The 18,771-nt window shown below is 44.2% G+C and overlaps 1 protein-coding gene and 1 long non-coding RNA gene across 3 annotated transcripts in view; one reads left to right on the top strand and one right to left on the bottom strand.

Annotated features, from left to right (window-relative positions):
- Positions 1–18,771, top strand: part of LOC140106014 (uncharacterized) — a 340,407-nt gene that overhangs the window by 286,182 nt on the left and 35,454 nt on the right. The window lies entirely within an intron of this gene.
- Positions 2,644–18,771, bottom strand: part of CLCN1 (chloride voltage-gated channel 1) — a 107,651-nt gene continuing 91,523 nt past the window's right edge. For both annotated transcript variants that reach the window (XM_072130166.1, XM_072130165.1), the window contains exons 19-23: positions 17,612–17,697; positions 16,386–16,421; positions 15,775–15,879; positions 9,299–9,385; positions 2,644–6,847 (exon numbers count right to left, since the gene is read on the bottom strand). In XM_072130166.1, coding sequence (XP_071986267.1) covers positions 6,548–6,847; positions 9,299–9,385; positions 15,775–15,879; positions 16,386–16,421; positions 17,612–17,697 — 614 coding nt within the window. In that variant the 3' untranslated portion in view covers positions 2,644–6,547. The remainder of the gene's footprint in view (positions 6,848–9,298; positions 9,386–15,774; positions 15,880–16,385; positions 16,422–17,611; positions 17,698–18,771) is intronic.

Raw genomic sequence — 18,771 nt, 5'->3', positions numbered from 1 at the left:
CAGACAGCATGCGGGAGGGTGCACGGAATAAAGCCTAGAGAAATGAGCTGCACTGTGTCCGTCCCGTTATTACTCTATCCTTCTCTATTGTTCTTTACATTACAAGTTATTTCATGTGGAACTGCATGGAAACAGTCAACAAGCGTCTGCTGATGGATGTTTTATTCCCGTTGTATAAAGAAAGATTGTTTAAAAGAAGGTTTAAAAAAAAAAAAAAAGCTTCTGCCGTCAAAGGGACACAATCAATAAGTAGCTGTTGTCGACAGATATCATTCAATGTGATTATTAAAGGGAAACTGTCAGCAAGTTTGACTCTAGAGACAACAAATGTAAATTCTAATATCTTGATCCTTTCATTTCATTCAATTGTTTTTTTGTTTTTTTTTACTGTTGTTCTGTTTCATTGTTACATTTTGTATATTGAAAAGTTGCCAAGAACTTCCTGGAAACAGTCAACATGCTGCTGATAATCCAGTCTGCTGGTCATAACTAGCACCTTTATGTGTAATTATGCTGTGCCATAAACGGACTATAATATTCATGTAAATACTTTATTATTAGGGATTAATGTCTCAACATGTATGTTCACCTATACATGGAGTTAAAGGGAAACAGTCAGCAGGTGTAAAATGTAGACTGCAGCCAGTGTTAGGTATAGTCCCTGGAGAGATGTGTAATCATATTTTTGTGTAGGTTGTTAGTAGCAGCAGGACTGTGAAATATGAATTTATGTGCCAGGTTTGTAGCTTCTCCAAGTGCACTGGGGGTGTTTCCTCACACTGCTGTGCTCTGTGCAGTGCTCTGGAGAGCAGTGTCATCATACCTTTATGTATGTTATTAGTTACAGCAGGACTGTGTAATATGGATCTATAAGCCAGGATCGCAAAAGTGGGGAATGTCCCACACTCCCGCCTTACTGCCAACCATAAGTCCTCTACAGTTTTATTCAGAACATAGTAGTGGAGGGGCTGTTGAGCAACTATGTGCAGAGGACACAGAGCACAGCAGTGTAAGGACACTTTGGGGCAGATTTACTTACCCGGTCTGTTCGCAATCCAGTGGCGCGTTCTCTGCGGTGGATTCGGGTCCGGCCGGGATTTATTAAGGTAGTTCCTCCGCCGTCCACCAGGTGGCGCTGCAGCGCTGAAGTTCCCCGGAGGCGCGCTGGAATGCCCTGAAATTCACCGGCCTATACCTGGTGAAGGTAAGTGTAATTTTCGCGACACATTTTTTGTCTTAAATGCAGCGGTTTTTCCAAATCCGTCGGGTTTTCGTTCGGCCACGCCCCCCGATTTCCGTCGCGTGCATACCGGCGCCGATGCGCCACAATCCGATCACGTGCGCCAAAATCCCGGGGCAATTCAGGTACAATCGGCGCAAATCGGAAATATTCGGGTAACACGTCGGGAAAACGCGAATCGTAAATGACCCTCTTTGTCTCCCAGTGCAATTGGAGAAGACACAATTTTGGAATATCATGTTTATTGTTTCTTTCGAGTACTATGCAATTTCTCTACAAAGCATAAAAATCAGGACTCTAGAAAAGCTGTGTGACGATCACTGGTGAATATAAGGATGGTCGTATTGGTTGTCACCCAGCTTTCCCCACACTCTGAGTGACCAATCCACCTTGTTTTAAACCAGTACTAGATTGTAGGATGTATCATTGCAATATTTGTCCAAACCTAAGCCAAGCAACACTCATTAGTGAGCATCAAGTTGTCTTATTGGTTGTCACCCAGCTTTCCCAGAATCAGATACATCTTTATTACTTATTGAGGTCATGGACTGCATCTGGCTTTCTATCCTTCTATTATTGGATGCACCGTGATATCTGGGATCACATCATGGATTGTAATAACTCCAGTACCTGAGTGCCATGAATAATTCAGCAGGACAGGGGGCGCTATCTGCTAATATTAACAAGCAGAAGCATATTACAAGGAATACTAATATTAGGAGTAGGATTCTGTGCACGGAACCTTCCGAAGAGGATCACAATGTAACACAGTTATTATCATGGAACCTCTTTAAAATTATGGGATTCTTAAAGAGACAGTTCCCCATTATATGAAGCAGACAAATATCAACACTCTTAAAGGGAAGCTCCATGTTATACAGCATAACCCACCAGCTCCCTGGTTCTCACCTTCATAGACCTTAAAGGGTTCTATCAGACCTAAAATGCCTTGAATAGGAGTAGAGACCTTATCTGGTCACAACCATTGTGATGATAAGATAATCATCTTTTTATCAATATGCAAATCAGCCTACAAGTGCACAGGGGGCGTGGCCTGATTTGCCTATAGAGTGCTGTAATTAAAGGTCAGGCGGAGATTGTCACTCATAGTTAAAGGGGTGATGAAACCAAAAAGAGAAGAAGCCCTTAAAGCACGGTCTGGTGCCCACAGTGCACTTGCAGGTTCACTGGTCCTGGGGTTTTGAGGCTTAATTTAAATAATTTAATATAATTAGTATTGTTATAGTTCACTGTTGTGAGTTGTAGGGGTTGGATAGACCTTACTCATAGCACATGTAGTTCAGTGGTTGATAGGAGATCCCAAAAAAACACCAGCAGATCCGTAATATAAAACATTTTACTTCCCATTGACAATTAATACAGAACTTTTTTTTTGGGGGGGGGGACCCAGGATCATCCATGATGGGAGACAGTGAGGATACAAGGTGCCATTATCACCAGCATCTGAGGCACAGCGCCTCCTATTGTCCATTGTAATCAAACATTTAAAGGAACTATCAGTGGGTGTGACCATGCAGACTGCATCTGGTGTTATGTATTGTCCCTGGAGAGATGTGTAATCAGACCTTTGTTTATGTTATTAGTAGCAGCAGGACTGTGAAATATGGATTTGTATTCCAGGATTGTAGCCTCTGCGAATGTACAGGGGCATTTCTTCTCACTGCTGTGTTCTGTGCTCTCTGCAGCAATCCTTAGGTATTGTTCCTGGAGAGATGTTTAATCAGACCTTTGTTTATGTTGTTAGTAGCAGCAGGACTGTGATATGTGGATTTATATTCCAGGATTGTAGCCTCTCCAAGTGGGTTTTTTGTCTGTCACTGCTGAGCTCTGTACTCTTTACAGCCAGTTTTAGGTATTGTCCCTGCAGAGATATGTAATCAGATCTTTTTGTGAGTGTGTTGTTAGTAGCAGCAGAACTGTAAAATATGGATTTCTATTCCAGGATTGTAGCTTCTCCAAATGCACAGGGGCATCCTCACACTGCTGTGCTCTTCGCTCTGTGCATTGAACAACTAAACAGTACCTCCCCTCTGCTATGATGGTCAGTATCCAACTATGAACCTATCAGCTTTAACTCCAAGCAGAGGTGAGAGGCGGCGGAGCAGTTTAATGCAGAGAGCACAGTAAGGGTACAGCAGTGTGAGGATATTCCCATGGGTAGGTGACTGCACCTCTCCTCTGCTATGTAATTTTACATACAGTATGTCACGAGTATATGCCCAATTACTGCAGGAAATCACTCATAAGAGCTGAGGGTAGGTGGGGGTCTATCCGTCTCCCTCCCAATAAGTACTGGGGGTGCAGGTCCTCATACACCAACATTTTTTACTTTAACTAATTAGTTAAATATTTCACATTTTGAGACATCTGTAGCTGCATGAATGATTCATGTAGATAGAGGTTAGGGCAGTAATCTTGTAAGAAATGAGATTCTCCTGCACCTATAAGTAATCATTTTGCAGCCCCTAGTGGCAGACTGTATGAACTGCACATGAAACGCGTTGGAAATGAGAAATAATATGTATTATGAATGTAGCTTTCTGTATCCTTTAATATATGTCCTTGTGACCGGACCTATGTGTAGAGGTTCTGGCAGCACAATGGGCCGATATAATCACAGTCTCCCGCCTTGGTCATGATAAGAATCCTGTATTTTTTTTTTTTTATAAATCTACTGATTCTTTTATCTCACAAAATCAACAAGTGCAAGATTCTATAAAAGCAAAGTTGTATCTTAGTAGAAAAATAAGACCATAGAGAGTTTAATACATCAGTGTGTGGTGACAGCGCCCAGCAGGGGGCAGCGCTCCATGCATCCAGGTCATGTGACCGGCGGCTGCTACATCGCTTAAAAAAACGGATTTTGTTGTTTTATTAAAGGTTAAGACTTGACGTGTCCTTAAATTCACTCCAGAAATGTCCAGAACGTGAGCTTCTCCGTGTAGCCAGAAGATTGAGAGTTAAAATCCGTTCATTGGGTAAAATCCTTCTTGGCGTCCATCAGACTGATACACTCGCTGTACATCTCGGCTGTTTTTGGTTACATTTTTTAATATTAAATTGTTTTGAAATTTTTTTTTTTTGTTTCCAAAATGGTAAAACATGGAAATAATTTGAGAAAAAATTGTGATGGATGAACTGAAAGGTAAGTTCATGTGGTGCAAACATAGAGTCAATGGCTCCCCTTCCCTCTCCTAGATGTTCCCACCCATGGACCACAGGACCCGAACCCTCTGCCAGGCACTGTTAAGGACCCCACAAAATTCTGTTGTGTTACTATCCCAGCACCATTATGTATCACCAATGCTCAGGGGGCCCCACAGAACTGATTCAGGGGGTGTAGCTGTACTTATGCCAAGAAGACTAAGGTATGCACCGTATCTTCTCAAGTAGAGAACGCAATAAATTCAGTTTGTTTCCTTGCTGTGATTTCTGGGTAAGAGAAGGGAGGAAGGCTGTTGTATCATGGATGCTTTAGAGAGTATGTATCTTAACAAATCGTATCGCTTAAAGGGAAACAGTCAGCAGGTATGAAAATGCTTACAGAAGTAAGTGTTAGGTATTTTCCCTGGAGAGATGTGTAATCAGACCTTTCTGTATGTTGTTACTAGCAGCAGGACTGTGAAATATGGATTTATACTCCAGGATTGTAGCTTTTTCAAATGTCCTCACCCTGCAGTGCTCTCTATAGCCATTTTTAGAGTTTGCCCCTAGAGAGATGTATAATCATACAGTTTTGTATGTTGTTAGCAGCATCACAATTCTGGATTTATAGCCTTATATCCTTATGTCCTCACACTGCTGTGCTTTATACACTGACCTAATCTATGTGCACTTATTCTCATTTTCTCTGGGTGACTGCCATATTTAACTGCTGCAGCTTTTACTCAGAGGAGAGGGGTTATAGAGCAGCTCAATGCACAGAGCACAGCAGTGTGAGGACACATCCCTAGTGCACTTGTAGAAGCTACAATCCTGGAATATAAATTCCTCTTTCACAGCCCTGCTGCTACTAACAACACACACAGAGGTCTGATGACCCATCTCTCCAGGGACAATACATAACGCTGGCTGCAGTCTGAATGGTCACACCTGCTGACTTGTTCCCTTTAAAAGAAAATGAGATGAGTGACACAATTTCAAGACTGAAATATATTGACAGTGACTAATAATGTATCATATGTAATTATTAATAGCTTCAATCGATTATAGTGATATCAGTATTTGATATTATGAGTCCTTTAAAGGACATCTACCACCAGAATGAAGGACTGTATGCAAATGATCCTGAGGGGCTCCAGGCTCTATAGGTGTTAATGGAGACTGGAGCCCCTCATTTTCATATAGTCCTTCATCCTGGTGGTAGGTGTCCTTTAAAGGCTGAATCACCTGGAAAATCTGGGGCTCCCACCTGACATGTGCTATAATATTGATGTCTCTTCATGAGTTAGAGTAGCCTTAGGGTTCGTTCACATTATGCGCTTACATTGCGTTAACAAATATGTCAACATTGCACTTGTGTAAACTTGATGTTTACTCAATGTAAATGCAATGTTCATTCAATGTAAACACAATTGAATTTTCTTTACATTGCATTAACAAACACAATATGTAAAATCACCCCATAGCTACCAGGGTCAAGGTGCAAATGTTACCCCTGCTCCTCCTAGAACTAAGGTCACAGTCAAATACTAATAATCAGTGTTTTACGAAATTTTGGAAAATATGGTTATGGAGATCCATTGGTTGCCATAGATGAGTTAGTTGCCATATACCACCCTCATTATAGTGTGGAGACCCTTAATATTTTTTTTTTATTAACCCAAAAGATGACTCTCTATTCTTCCAACATCCATCCTTAACCCTCAACCTTCTGAAGGAACCATGGCAAGACTCCCCCTGTGGGTGTCAAAGGGATTATCCAGTGGATGTTGGTGGTTGTACTACTTGATGTAATGGAGTTCTCTTCTGGCTGAGGAATGCAGAGCGTTGACATAGAGTAGAAGGGTTGAGGTTAGTCCTTGATGAAGTTCCTGAGGGACACTATAAGTAGAATAACAAATCCTTAGGTTCTCCTTGCATGTCTCCCATGACAATGTATAATGATAGTGGTAATATGTATGTGTACTTAATGTAAGTATGTAGAGCAGGTGTCACCGGCACCAGACATACAAGCAAAGTCACCAGGAGCCTTCTAAAAGTTCCAAATAGTAGACCCAACTTCAGCATCATCCTGAAGCCAAAGCCGGATAACCAATCCTGGCCCCAAGGCATTGTGGGTTGAGGTTACAAAGGTGCATCATCCTCACTGTGCTCTGCAAATGTTTGGAAGTCTCTTAGAATCTGTGATACATTCTCCGACCCTTGACCTGATAAGTCGTCCAGCTCCGAGTCCGGCGTCATCTCTGGAGAAGCAAAAGTTACGTGGTCGTCAGGAATCATGGATGGGTCAGGCGATGGAGGAGCCTTGGGAACCGGTCTTTGGGATTCCTTTCTAGATAAAGAGCGTTGGGCATCACGGAAACTGGCGAATGGGGGGCGCAGGCGGACCCCGGTCTGGGCGGTTCCTTCAATGGCCTTTTGCAGCTGCAGCAGAAAAGATGAGTTGAAGGAACTTATACACAAGTAAGTAGAGCTGGAGCATTGCATGGTGACACATCTACTATCATCTTCAAGTGTTACTTCTTGTGACTGAAGGTTTGTTACAATTTAATTATCTTTTGTGAGCTAAACAGCCTGATACATTGTACCTGATACATTGTAACAAACCATCAGCACTGGAGAAAATGTATGTGTTCCTGGGTATACATATTAATCTGAGGTCTGCACTAAGCTTGGGGTTAAGTATTTGGTCTAAGATCACTTTAAAGGAAACCTACCACTACGGATCTACCTATTAAGGTAGATCGGGTGGTAGGTGCATCTAATGTATGTAAGGATAGCCCTTTTTAGGGCTAATCCTTTACTCCCCTCTACCTTTGCTAATCTTTAATCAGGGTAGTATGCAAAATTTCAGGGTAATTATACAAAGTTCTGCGCATGCGCAAAACACAGGCCAGGGGCTGTGCGATCTCGCCTGCAAAGCTGGAGCTACTGCGCATGTGCAGAACTCCGGACAAATGTGTGCAGCTCCTTGTAGCTGCGCTGAAGGTATTTGGTAGGAGGATCAAAGAGGCTCCTGGGCCGTTTAGCCTCAGCTCCAGCTACTCCACACCCCAGTAGCCTTTTAAGAAAATTTGCATATTACCCTGATTAAAGATTAGCAAAGATAGAGGGGAGTAAAGGATTAGCCCTAAAAAGGGCTATCCTTACATACGGTACATGCACCTACCACCAGATCTACCGCTGATGGCGAACCTTTTAGTGACCAAGTGCCCAAATGACAACGAGATCCCTAATCCAAAGCTCCAATGGTAATCCAGCTCTGTCCACACCTGGCTCCTCCAGTAGGTTTAGGTCTACAATGTGTGTCTGAAAATAGAAGTGAGCCTCGGTTTCCTTAGACTATAGGAGGAGGCCTTGTGTCCTGTCTGGCAAACTCTAGGGTGTCCACACAGAAAGCTTTTTGAGCCTGATCTCTGAATTAATAAAGGAGGTCTAATCCGGTGTCTGAAGTTCATACAAAGGGTCTGAATATATTTTTTGTGCCATATTTTACTAAAATGATTTGCGGGCTAATATTAGTATTAGTTTTGGGTTATGGGGTCTGGGCTGTAAAATTAATTTAGGAGTTTGTTATAGGGATTAACATCAAATCAGGGTCTGGTGTGGGGTCTGATAGTAAAATATGGCGTTGGTTTGGAGTCCGATATTAAATCAGGGTCTGGTGTGGGGTCTGATAGTAAAATATGGCGTTGGTTTGGAGTCCGATATTAAATCAGGGTCTGGTGTGGGGTTTGATATTAAAATATGGCGCTGGTGTGGTCTGATATTAAATCTGGGGGCAGGTGTCATATCAATATATGAGTCTGATGTGGTCTGGTATGGGCTGTTATATAAAATACGGTGCTGGTGTGGGGTCTAATTAAATCGGGGTTAGGTGTGTGGATTGATATTAAGGGTCTTATGTGGGGTCTTATAATAAATCTGGGGTCTGATATTAATATATGAGTCTGTTGTGATTGATATTAAATCAGGGGTATGGTGTGGGGTCTGATATTAAATAGGGTTAATGTGGAAATGATATTAAATCAGGGTCTGGAATGGGGTTTGAAATATGGCGCTGTTTTGGGGTCTGATATTAAATCAGGGGGCTGGTTTGGGGACTAATATTACATCAGGGTCTGGTGTGGGCTGTGATATTAAAATACGTGCTGGTGTGGGGTCTGATTAAATCGGGGTTAGGTGTGGGGATTGATATTAAGGGTCTGGTGTGGGGTCTGATATTAAATCAAGGGTCTGGTGTGGGGTCTGATATTAAATCAGGGGTCTGGTATGGGGTCTGATGTTAAATCAGGGGTTTGGGGTCTGATATTAATCTGATATTAATATAAATTATGGAGTGGGGCCTCAAAGTAATTTAGGAGACTATTGGAGGTTTTATACTCTAGTATAAAGGTCTGGTATTAACACAAGGGGCCTGATATTACTATAAGGCGTCTGTATATGTTTAGCGCACCTTGTATAGGGTTTGATAATAATTTAAGGGTCTGAGGGCTGATATTATAAATATAAAAGGTCAGAATATATTTATCCAAACACCTCTCATAAAACTCCCATTTGTGCCATGACCCTCTCCTGTACCACCACCCGGGGTCTCCCAGGGTCACATCTCTGATGGCACCAGGTCCATAACACTGGAGATCTGGAGAGAACATGGTAATACGATGTAGTAATCCGATATCTGGCATGATGTATTAGACCGTGGGATCCAGTGTTATTGGGGTAGCCAGTAGAATTTTGAATACAGCTCTAGATGTGACTGGAGTAGAAGCCGAATGTCAATGCTGAGTGCGGCAGTCAGAATATTTTTAGCTGTAATCATATTACGACCCTTGTTTACCGCTCTCACTGTCGCCCCTCTAATCTTTCTCTCACCTCTTTCAGAGCGATGACTCCTCTCAGCTTTCCTCCACTAGTGATATACGCCTGGCTGAGGCCGAGAAGAGAGAAGAGCGTGTGCGTCTGGAAAAAAAAAAACCAAAACATTTAAAAATTTCATTAAAAATTTCAAAAATTACACAAAAGTTTTAACTCTCCAGTTTATAACCTATGAATATACTATGAATATTCTCATAACAAATACAGGCGGTCCCCTACTTAAGGACACCCGACTTACAGACAACCCATAGTTACAGACGGACCCCTCTGCCCACTGTGACCTCTGGTGAAGCTCTCTGGATGCTTTACTATAGTCCCAGACTGCAATGATCAGCTGTAAGATGCCTGTAATGAAGCTTTATTGATAATTCTTGGTCCAATTACACCAAAAATTTTGAAACTCCAATTGTCACTGGGGCAAAAGAAAAAAAATTGTCTAGAACTTCCATTATAAAATATACAGTTTCGACTTACATACAAATTCAACTTAAGAACAAACCTCCAGACCCTATCTTGTATGTAACCCGGGGACTGCCTGTACTAGATGAGCTTTACTGATGGACTCCCTAATATTCATAGACAAGCTTGAGTTAGTGTCAGAGTTTACTGCAACTCTGGGATTCTATTCATGAAGCAGGAATCCAAAAGGACGAACAATACTAATAGTAAATTAATGGGGTAGTAAATTTAAATGTAGAATCAATAGGAAACAGTGGGGCAGATTTACTTACCCGGTCCATTCGCGATCCAGCGGCGCGTTCTCTGCGGTGGATTCAGGTCCGGCCGGGATTCACTAAGGTAGTTCCTCCGACGTCCACCAGGTGTCGCTGCTGCGCTGAAGACCATCAGAACGCACAGGAGTTCACCGAGCCATCGTGGGTGAAGGTAAGCACATGTCCAGAGACACTTTTTTTTTTTTTAAATGCAGCGGTTTTTCCCAATCCGTTGGGCTTTCGTTCGCCCCCCCCCCCCATTTCCGTCGCTTGCATGGCGGCGCCGATGCGCCACAATCCGATCGCGTGCGCCAAAAACCCGGGGCAATACAGGGAAAATCGGCGCAAATCGGAAATATTCGGGTAACACGTCGGGAAAACGCGAATCGGGCCCTTAGTAAATGACCCCCATTAAGTTAAGGTATTTACTTTTTTTTGCGATACGTTGGGGCACATGTATCGTAAGTCCGGCTTTGCCTGACTGTTTTTTGGGACTTTTCTTGGCTTTTCTGCTGGTCAGATGTATCTTACTGTTTTTTCCTTATTGATACATGTGCCGTTTAGTCCTTAGTGAATTTGATACTTTTTAATCCAAAATTCGCAAAAAGTCTTCAAAAATCAGGTTGGGGCAGCCATAGATTTGCACAAAAATTTGCGACTTTTTGGTAACTTTTCAAAAAAGTCGCAACTAGAGATGAGCGAGCACTAAAATGCTCGGGTACTCGTTATTCGAGACGAACTTTTCCCGATGCTCGAGTGCTCGTCTCGAATAACGAACCCCATTGAAGTCAATGGGAGACTCGAGCATTTTTCAAGGGGACCAAGGCTCTGCACAGGGAAGCTTGGCCAAACACCTGGGAACCTCAGAAAAGGATGGAAACACCACGGAAATGGACAGGAAACAGCAGGGGCAGCATGCATGGATGCCTCTGAGGCTGCTTAATCGCACCATTATGCCAAAAGTATGGGCAACAGCATGGCCATGACAGAGTGACAGAATGAAGCTAGATAGCATCTAAAACATCCAATAATTGACCCTGACACTATAGGGGACGGCATGCAGAGGCAGGCTAGAGAGCAGGCTAGGCTACTCCCCAAACAGCACTTCTAAGAACCTTTTGTATAAGATCAAGTGTAGTAGCGTTCTTATAAGTTTGGGATATGGCGGGTGAGGGGAATGTAAACAGATGCACAAGAAGCGCATGATGCGCATGGAGCTGGCGCTCCGCTGCCAGGTGAGCTTTCGCCAATCCAAGCCCCTGTCTCTAGGCTACTCCCCAAACAGCACTTCTAAGAACCTTTTGTATAAGATCAAGTGTAGTAGCGTTCTTATAAGTTTAGGATATGGCGGGTGAGGGGAATGTAAACAGATGCGCAAGAAGCGCTGAAATAATATTGGTAAATGATAAAAGTTTGCCAGTATATTTTGTGGATAACACAGCAGGGTGGCGACAAAGTTAACAACTTTGATGTGGAATCCATGAAAACAACCCAAATTTCTGCCTGACACACCTCGTTTGGAGGTAGCAATGGAGACAACGTGTGGAGGCTGCTATGGAGACAATTTAATTTGGATAGTGCCTGTATGTGGCAGTCCAAAAAAGTTTTCAAACCAGAGGAGCAGGTAGGTGGCCCTCCAGAAAAATGAAATAGATTGAGTGCCTGTATGTGGCAGTCCAAAAAAGTTTTCAAACCAGAGGAGCAGGTAGGTGGCCCTCCAGAAAAATTTAATAGATTGAGTGCCTGTATGTGGCAGTCCAAAAAACTTTTCAAACCAGAGGAGCGGGTAGGTGGCCCTCCAGAAAAATTGAATAGATTGAGTGCCTGTATGTGGCACTCCCAAAAATTGTTTAAAACAGAGGAGCGGGTAGGTGGCCCTCCAGAAAAATTGAATAGATTGAGTGCCTGTATGTGGCACTCCCAAAAATTTTTTAGAACAGAGGACCGGGTAGGTGGCCCTCCAGAAAAATTAAATGCATAAAGTACTATAGCTAGAGCCAGTGGGCCCTGTCAAAAAATAGCCAGTTTCCTCTGCTTTACTGTACAAAGAGGAGGAGAAGGAGGAAAATGAGGAGGAGGAGGAGTGGATCAATTATTCAGGTTGAGCTTCCTTCACCTGGTGGAGATTGGAAATTATGAGAAATCCATGCTTTATTCATCTTAATAAGCGTCAGCCTGTCAGCGCTGTCAGTCGACAGGCGTGTACGCTTATCGGTGATGATGCCACCAGCTGCACTGAAAACCCGCTCGGACAAGACGCTAGCGGCAGGGCAGGCAAGAACCTCCAAGGCGTACAGCGCCAGTTCGTGCCACATGTCCAGCTTTGAAACCCAGTAGTTGTAGGGAGCTGTGTGATCATTTAGGATGATGGTATGGTCAGCTACGTACTCCCTCACCATCTTTCTGTAAAGATCAGCCCTACTCTGCTGAGACTGGGGACAGGTGACAGTGTCTTGCTGGGGTGACATAAAGCTGGCAAAAGCCTTGTAAAGCGTACCCTTGCCAGTGCTGGACAAGCTGCCTGCTCGCCTACTCTCCCTCGCTACTTGTCCCGCAGAACTACGCACTCTGCCGCTAGCGCTGTCAGAAGGGAAATACTGTTTCAGCTTGTGCACCAGGGCCTGCTGGTATTCATGCATTCTCACACTCCTTTCCTCTGCAGGGATGAGAGTGGAAAGATTTTGTAGGCCTGAAACACCTGGACCGAGGTAGGCCCCGCAATCCCGCGTCGGCAGTATATGACCAGCCCCAGGGTCAGACTCGGTCCCAGCCTCCACCAAGTTAACCCAATGTGCCGTCAGCGATATATAGTGGCCCTGCCCGGCAGCACTCGTCCACGTGTCCGTGGTCAGGTGGACCTTGTCAGAAACGGCGTTGGTCAGGGCACGGATGATGTTGTCTGACACGTGCTGGTGCAGGGCTGGGACGGCACATCGGGAAAAGTAGTGGCGGCTGGGGACCGAATACCGAGGGGCGGCCGCCGCCATGAGGTTGCGAAAGGCCTCGGTCTCTACTAGCCTATAGGGCAGCATCTCCAGGCTAAGCAATCTGGAGATGTGGACATTAAGGGCTTGGGCGTGCGGGTGGGTTGCACTATATTTGCGTTTCCGCTCCAGCGTCTGGGGTATGGAGAGCTGAACGCTGGTGGATGCTGTGGAGGATCGTGGAGGCGACTATGGGGTTTTTGTGGCAGGGTCCTGGGCAGGGGGCTGACTATCAGCTGACACAGGGGAAGGAGCAGTGGTGTGCACGGCCGGAGGTGAAAGGGCTTGTTGCCACTGAGTGGGGTGTTTAGCATTCATATGCCTGCGCATACTGGTGGTAGTTAAGCTAGTAGTGGTGGAACCCCTGCTGAGCCTGGTTTGGCAAATATTGCACACCACAGTCCGTCGGTCATCCGGTGTTTCCTTAAAGAACCTCCAGACTTCTGAAAATCTAGCCCTCACCGCAAGAGCCCTCGCCACGGGAGCTTCACTAGTTGACACATTTGGCGCTGATGCACCAGCTCTGGCCCTGCCTCTCCGTCTGGCCCCACCACTGCCTCTTCCAACCTGTTCTGGTCGAGGACTCTCCTCTGTCTCAGAAGCACTGTGTTCACCCGGCCTATCAACCCAGCTTGGGTCTGTCACCTCATCATCCTCCGATCCCTCAGTCTGCTCCCCCCTCGGACTTCCTGCCCTGACAACAACTTCCCCACTGTCTGACAACCGTGTCTCCTCATCGTCGGACACCTCTTTAGACACTTCTTCCACTACGTCAAGAAGGTCATCATCACCCACAGACTGCGACCGGTGGAAAACCTGGGCATCGGAAAATTGCTCAGCAGCAACCGGACAAGTGGTTTGTGACTGTGGGAAGGGTCCAGAAAACAGTTCCTCAGAGTATGCCGGTTCAAATGGCAAATTTTCCTGGGAGGGGGCAGACTGGGGGGGAGGAGGCTGAGGTGCAGGAGCTGGAGGAGTGCCGATTTCGGTGACATGGGTGGACTGCGTGGAAGACTGACTGGTGGACAAATTGCTCGAAGCATTGTCGGCAATCCACGACATCACCTGTTCGCACTGTTCTGGCCTCAACAGTGCTCTACCACGAGTCCCAGTAACTTCAGACATGAACCTAGGGAGTGTAGCTCTGCGGCGTTCCCCTGCTCCCTCATAAGCAGGTGGTGTCTCACCCCGCCCAGGACCACGGCCTCTGACCCCTGCAGTAGTTGGACGCCCACGTCCCCGCCCTTGTCCTCTACCCCTAGCCCTCGGGTTAAACATTTTGAAAATGAGAGTTATAACTTTAATTTTTTTTTTACTTTTTTTTGTGTTTTTTTTGGTTTTTTTTGTGTTTTTTAGTTTTTAAAACCAAACGATGCTATCCTATTGCTATGGCTATTTTCTAGCCAAGTATGAAAGCACACTACTATGCCAGATGAGATGACGCTGAGTTATTAAACAAAATAAACGTAAAATAAAAAAGGAAAAATGGCAGACTGTGCCTAATTGAAATCCAACCCCTAATAAATTTTCCCACTTCGGTCTTTGCGATGGATATGTGCGTCACTAAGCGCAAAACACAGCGGTCGCAAGTCTCACTACAAATTGCTCACAATTTGCTAGTAGATGCACTGCAGCAAGTACAGCCACCAGCAGATCAACCAGAAATCAAATATATAGAACGCTACTGTAGGCGTAAGTAAGCCGTTTTGGATTCTCCTATGGCTATTTTCTAGCCAAGTATGAAAGCACACTACTATGCCAGATGAGATGACACTGAGTTATGAAAAAATAAACGTAAAATAAAAAGTAAATGGCAGACTGTGCCTAATTGAAATCCAACCCCTAATAAATTTTCCCACTTTGGTGTTTGAGGTGGATATGTGTGTCACTAAGAGCTAAACACAACGGTAGCAAGTCCCCCTGCAAATTCCTCACAATATGGTACTAGCTGCAAATAAAAAAAAAAAAGTATAACGTTATTGTAGCCCTAAGAAGGGCTGTTGGGTTGTTGTAGAATCACTCCTGCCTAACAGTAAGCTAATAGAACACCCTAACGCTTTCCCTGAGCAGCAGCAGCTCTCTCCCTAGCGGCATCCAGACACAGAATGATCCGAGCAGCGCGGGCAGCGGCTAGTCTATCCCAGGGTCACCTGATCTGGCCAGCCAACCACTGCTATCGACGTGTAAGGGTACCACGTCATGCTGGGTGGAGTGCAGAGTCTCCTGGCTTGTGATTGGCTCTGTTTCTGGCCGCCAAAAAGCAAAACGGCGGGAGCTGCCATTTTCTCGAGCGGGCGAAGTATTCGTCCGAGCAACGAGCAGTTTCGAGTACCCTAATGCTCGACCGAGCATCAAGCTCGGACGAGCATGTTCGCTCATCTCTAGTCGCAACTTTCACTTCTGGATTCAGGTGATAACTCAAGGAACACTGCAGAAAACTAGTCAATGGCGAGCTTCAAAAAGTACAAAAAAAGTCACAAATATATTTTGCTTTGAGGAAACCATCATCAAGTTGCTGCTGTCAAATCTGGTTATCTTCCTATGTTACACTTATAAGAGTGGGGGTATCAGGTGTTCAATCAGACTATTAGGGTGTTCAAGGAGGGAGAACAAACCAAAAATTATCCAGAAAATGAAGCAAATATAAGATTCGCCAGCAGAGCCTAGCCTGCTTGGTGATGGTTTCCATGTAGTAGCAAAGGGTTTGGTTATAACAAAGAACATATAGTAACAGTAACAATGGATAGCACAGGTGGTATTGATACATGTGATATACCTTATGTAGGGACGTCCTCTCCACAAGCTGAAACGGAGACGGGTCGATGAGACAGCTATCGAAGATGGCCACCTTCCCAAGCTCCTGCTGCTCCCAGACCGCTATCTGACAAGGGAAAATGTTCTTATTGATTATTGACTGTTTCCACCAAAGTGAATCAGTATCATGCCTGGGAGTGTTATGGTCAAAGAGATGAATTGTGTCGCTCCATGAAGAATCTCTTTTTTGTTCCAACTTGAGTTGGACTAGGGTCACATGATCTAAGTAGGGTCACACTGTGGAGTCACCCATTGGGATTATTGTCATCAATAGACTCTATCTTCAAGGGTCAATCCATAAATACAGACAGTAGGGTAACATCTCCCTTAAACTCCATATCCTCTAGATGTTCTCAGCCCTGGACCTCAGCTATCTAGTCATTGTTCTCTATCCTTATACCATTTGCACTTTTGACTTATTTTTGAAACTTGGGTCAAATTTGAGTCCTCCATCCAGTGGCCCTTACAACCAGGGACGACTAAGCAAGTATCTGCCCTGCATCGTACCATGAGATGGGCTGTTGCTCCTAGAAGATTGACCAGAAGGACATAACATGACTACATGGTTCTCACCTCTTCTGGTGTCATTGTGTCTTCAATATCAGGTTCCTATACAAAGAAAAGAAGTTTTACTTTAGTGTTTTGTCCATAACTTCATGTTTCTCCATGTAGGTTTTGAGGAACATTTCATTATATGTCTATGGCATCAGAAGTTCCCAGTGTTTGTCTTTCCCTACAGACTCCTTCAAAGACCCTAAATCCAATTGTATACCCCTCTGTTTATTAGCAATACAATTCTTCTGGAGAGGAAAGTCTGGGCAATCATTAGTACTATAATAGGTTATCCTCATTCTATCGGCCCCCTAGAAGCTACACGGCCTTCTACAGTAGGCGACTCTTTGGTGCTGATCTACTTATGAGGTTTAGGCTCCATTGATGCCACATTGAGGAGCCACAATACTCTAAAGCTATGGTGTTATAAAATACCCCAAAATAGCACAAATTAAAATGGTGCCAATCATGATCGAAGAATCTGGTATTTGTCTTTAAAGGGAACCTGTCACCAGGAGACCCATGTTTAGCACTCCTCCCCAAGTGTTTTTGTATTAAAAATTGGTTTTACAGAAAAAAAAGTTATGTTATATTGTACGTTTCATTAGCATTTACAGTGTGACTAGGCAGTTGCCAAATGGGAGGGGCTGGAAAGGAGCAGTTCCCCCCCACACTTGGGAAACAGCTACTCCATGTGACCTTTTCAAATATATGAAAACACCCATCACTGGGCTTAGAGACGCCCCCTGCTCCTCTACAGCCAATCCCGAGTGTTGGGAGTTATTCATGTATTTGAAAAGGTCACATGTTTCCCAAGGGTGGGGGGGAACTGCTCCTTTCCAGCCCCTCCCAATTGGCAACCGCCTAGTCACACAGCAGATGCTAATAAAAGGTATAATATAACATAACTTTTTTTTCTGTAAAACCTATTTTTTATACAAAAACACTTTGGCAGTGTATGTACAATGCTCTGTGGGGACTGGGGGAGTGCTAAAAATGGCTCTCCTGGTGACAGGTTCCCTTTAAGTTTCCCCTTTTCCATGTTTTTTCTCTTGTTTGGTAGCCAAGTAGTGCCCCCGGGTCCTGTATTGTTGGATGGGACCAACTTGACTAAGACCCTTTCTCCAAGGGCCCCATATCAGCCGCCTGATCTGCCTCTATGGTGCAGTATGTGCATCCTATAGGTTAGTAACCTTTGTAACAAAATCATTCCATAAAATGTTCCATCCTGCCATATTCCCACTGACCTGGGGAGCATTTTGAGGTTTCTCCTCCTCCTCCTGACTACAGAAGACTCTTGAAAGTGAAGAACGGAACCTCTTGCAGCAACTTTCTAAAAAACAAAATTGAAAACGAAATCCAAAGGAACAAAATAGCAAAGAACAAATGCTCTTCATCTCCACCCCAGCACAATGTATAGCACCAATCAGCCACCTATAGACATACTGTGGATATTCTCTAAAGGAAATCTACCATCAAAATCCATCATGATAAACCAGGGACATTACTCATAGATCCCGGCAGCGGGACTGTGGTATCTTCTTATATTTGCTACCCATGGCCTTTTCCTTCTAAAATCTACTTTTAAAATAATGCTAATGAGCCCGAAGGCTCACTCTGTGCTTTAGCTTCACAGAATGTTACACTGTACACAGTGCTGAGGGAGCAGGGGTAGACAGTTTGACAGCCTGTGCAGGTGTAGCAACGCCTCAGAGCCCTCCTGGCTCATTAGCATAATGATAAAAATTGATATTAGAAGGAAGGAGGCCATGGATAACAAATATGAGAAGAAACCACAGTCACAGTCCCTGGGTCTTTGTGTGTCCCTGGTTTATCATGATGGACTTTCGGGATAGATTTCCTTTAAGGGTCTTTAACTTTTTCAAGACACTGAACAAGCAGCTCCCCCAGAGTAATATTACTTTAACTTTAAAGGGGTTTTCCAGGGATCAATACCAGATCGATGGGGTCCCAAAATAATTCTACCAGAATGTTATCCCAAAATATCTAGATAATGGATCAGGTAGACCAGTTGTGATCCTTGCATAGTACCTGAGCTGTGTTACAGCTGGTGAGCTACTGTCCACTTGAATAGGAGTTGGGCCTAGGTTTGGACCAAGAGAGCAGAGCTAGATTTTTGGCTTCATCCCCTATTATTCTGGTCCCTGAGAACCCTGATAGAAGAATAGACACCCCTAACCAACCATAAATCATTGAGAAGTCATACGAGTTGACCATATGTCTCGCTATCTAACACGTCGGCTATTGATAAACAATAATACTCAAAAACATTTTAGATCCAACATGATTCATTTGGTTTATCAAAATATTTGGAACAAAAAATAAAAATAAATGAAAGTGAACACTGTAAATAATCAAGAAATAAATGAAGGGGGTCCAGGGCCAA

This window comes from Engystomops pustulosus, chromosome 11 (genome assembly GCF_040894005.1).
Source record: "Engystomops pustulosus chromosome 11, aEngPut4.maternal, whole genome shotgun sequence".
NCBI lineage: Eukaryota > Metazoa > Chordata > Amphibia > Anura > Leptodactylidae > Engystomops > Engystomops pustulosus.
This window is presented reverse-complemented; position numbering and strand designations above follow the sequence as displayed.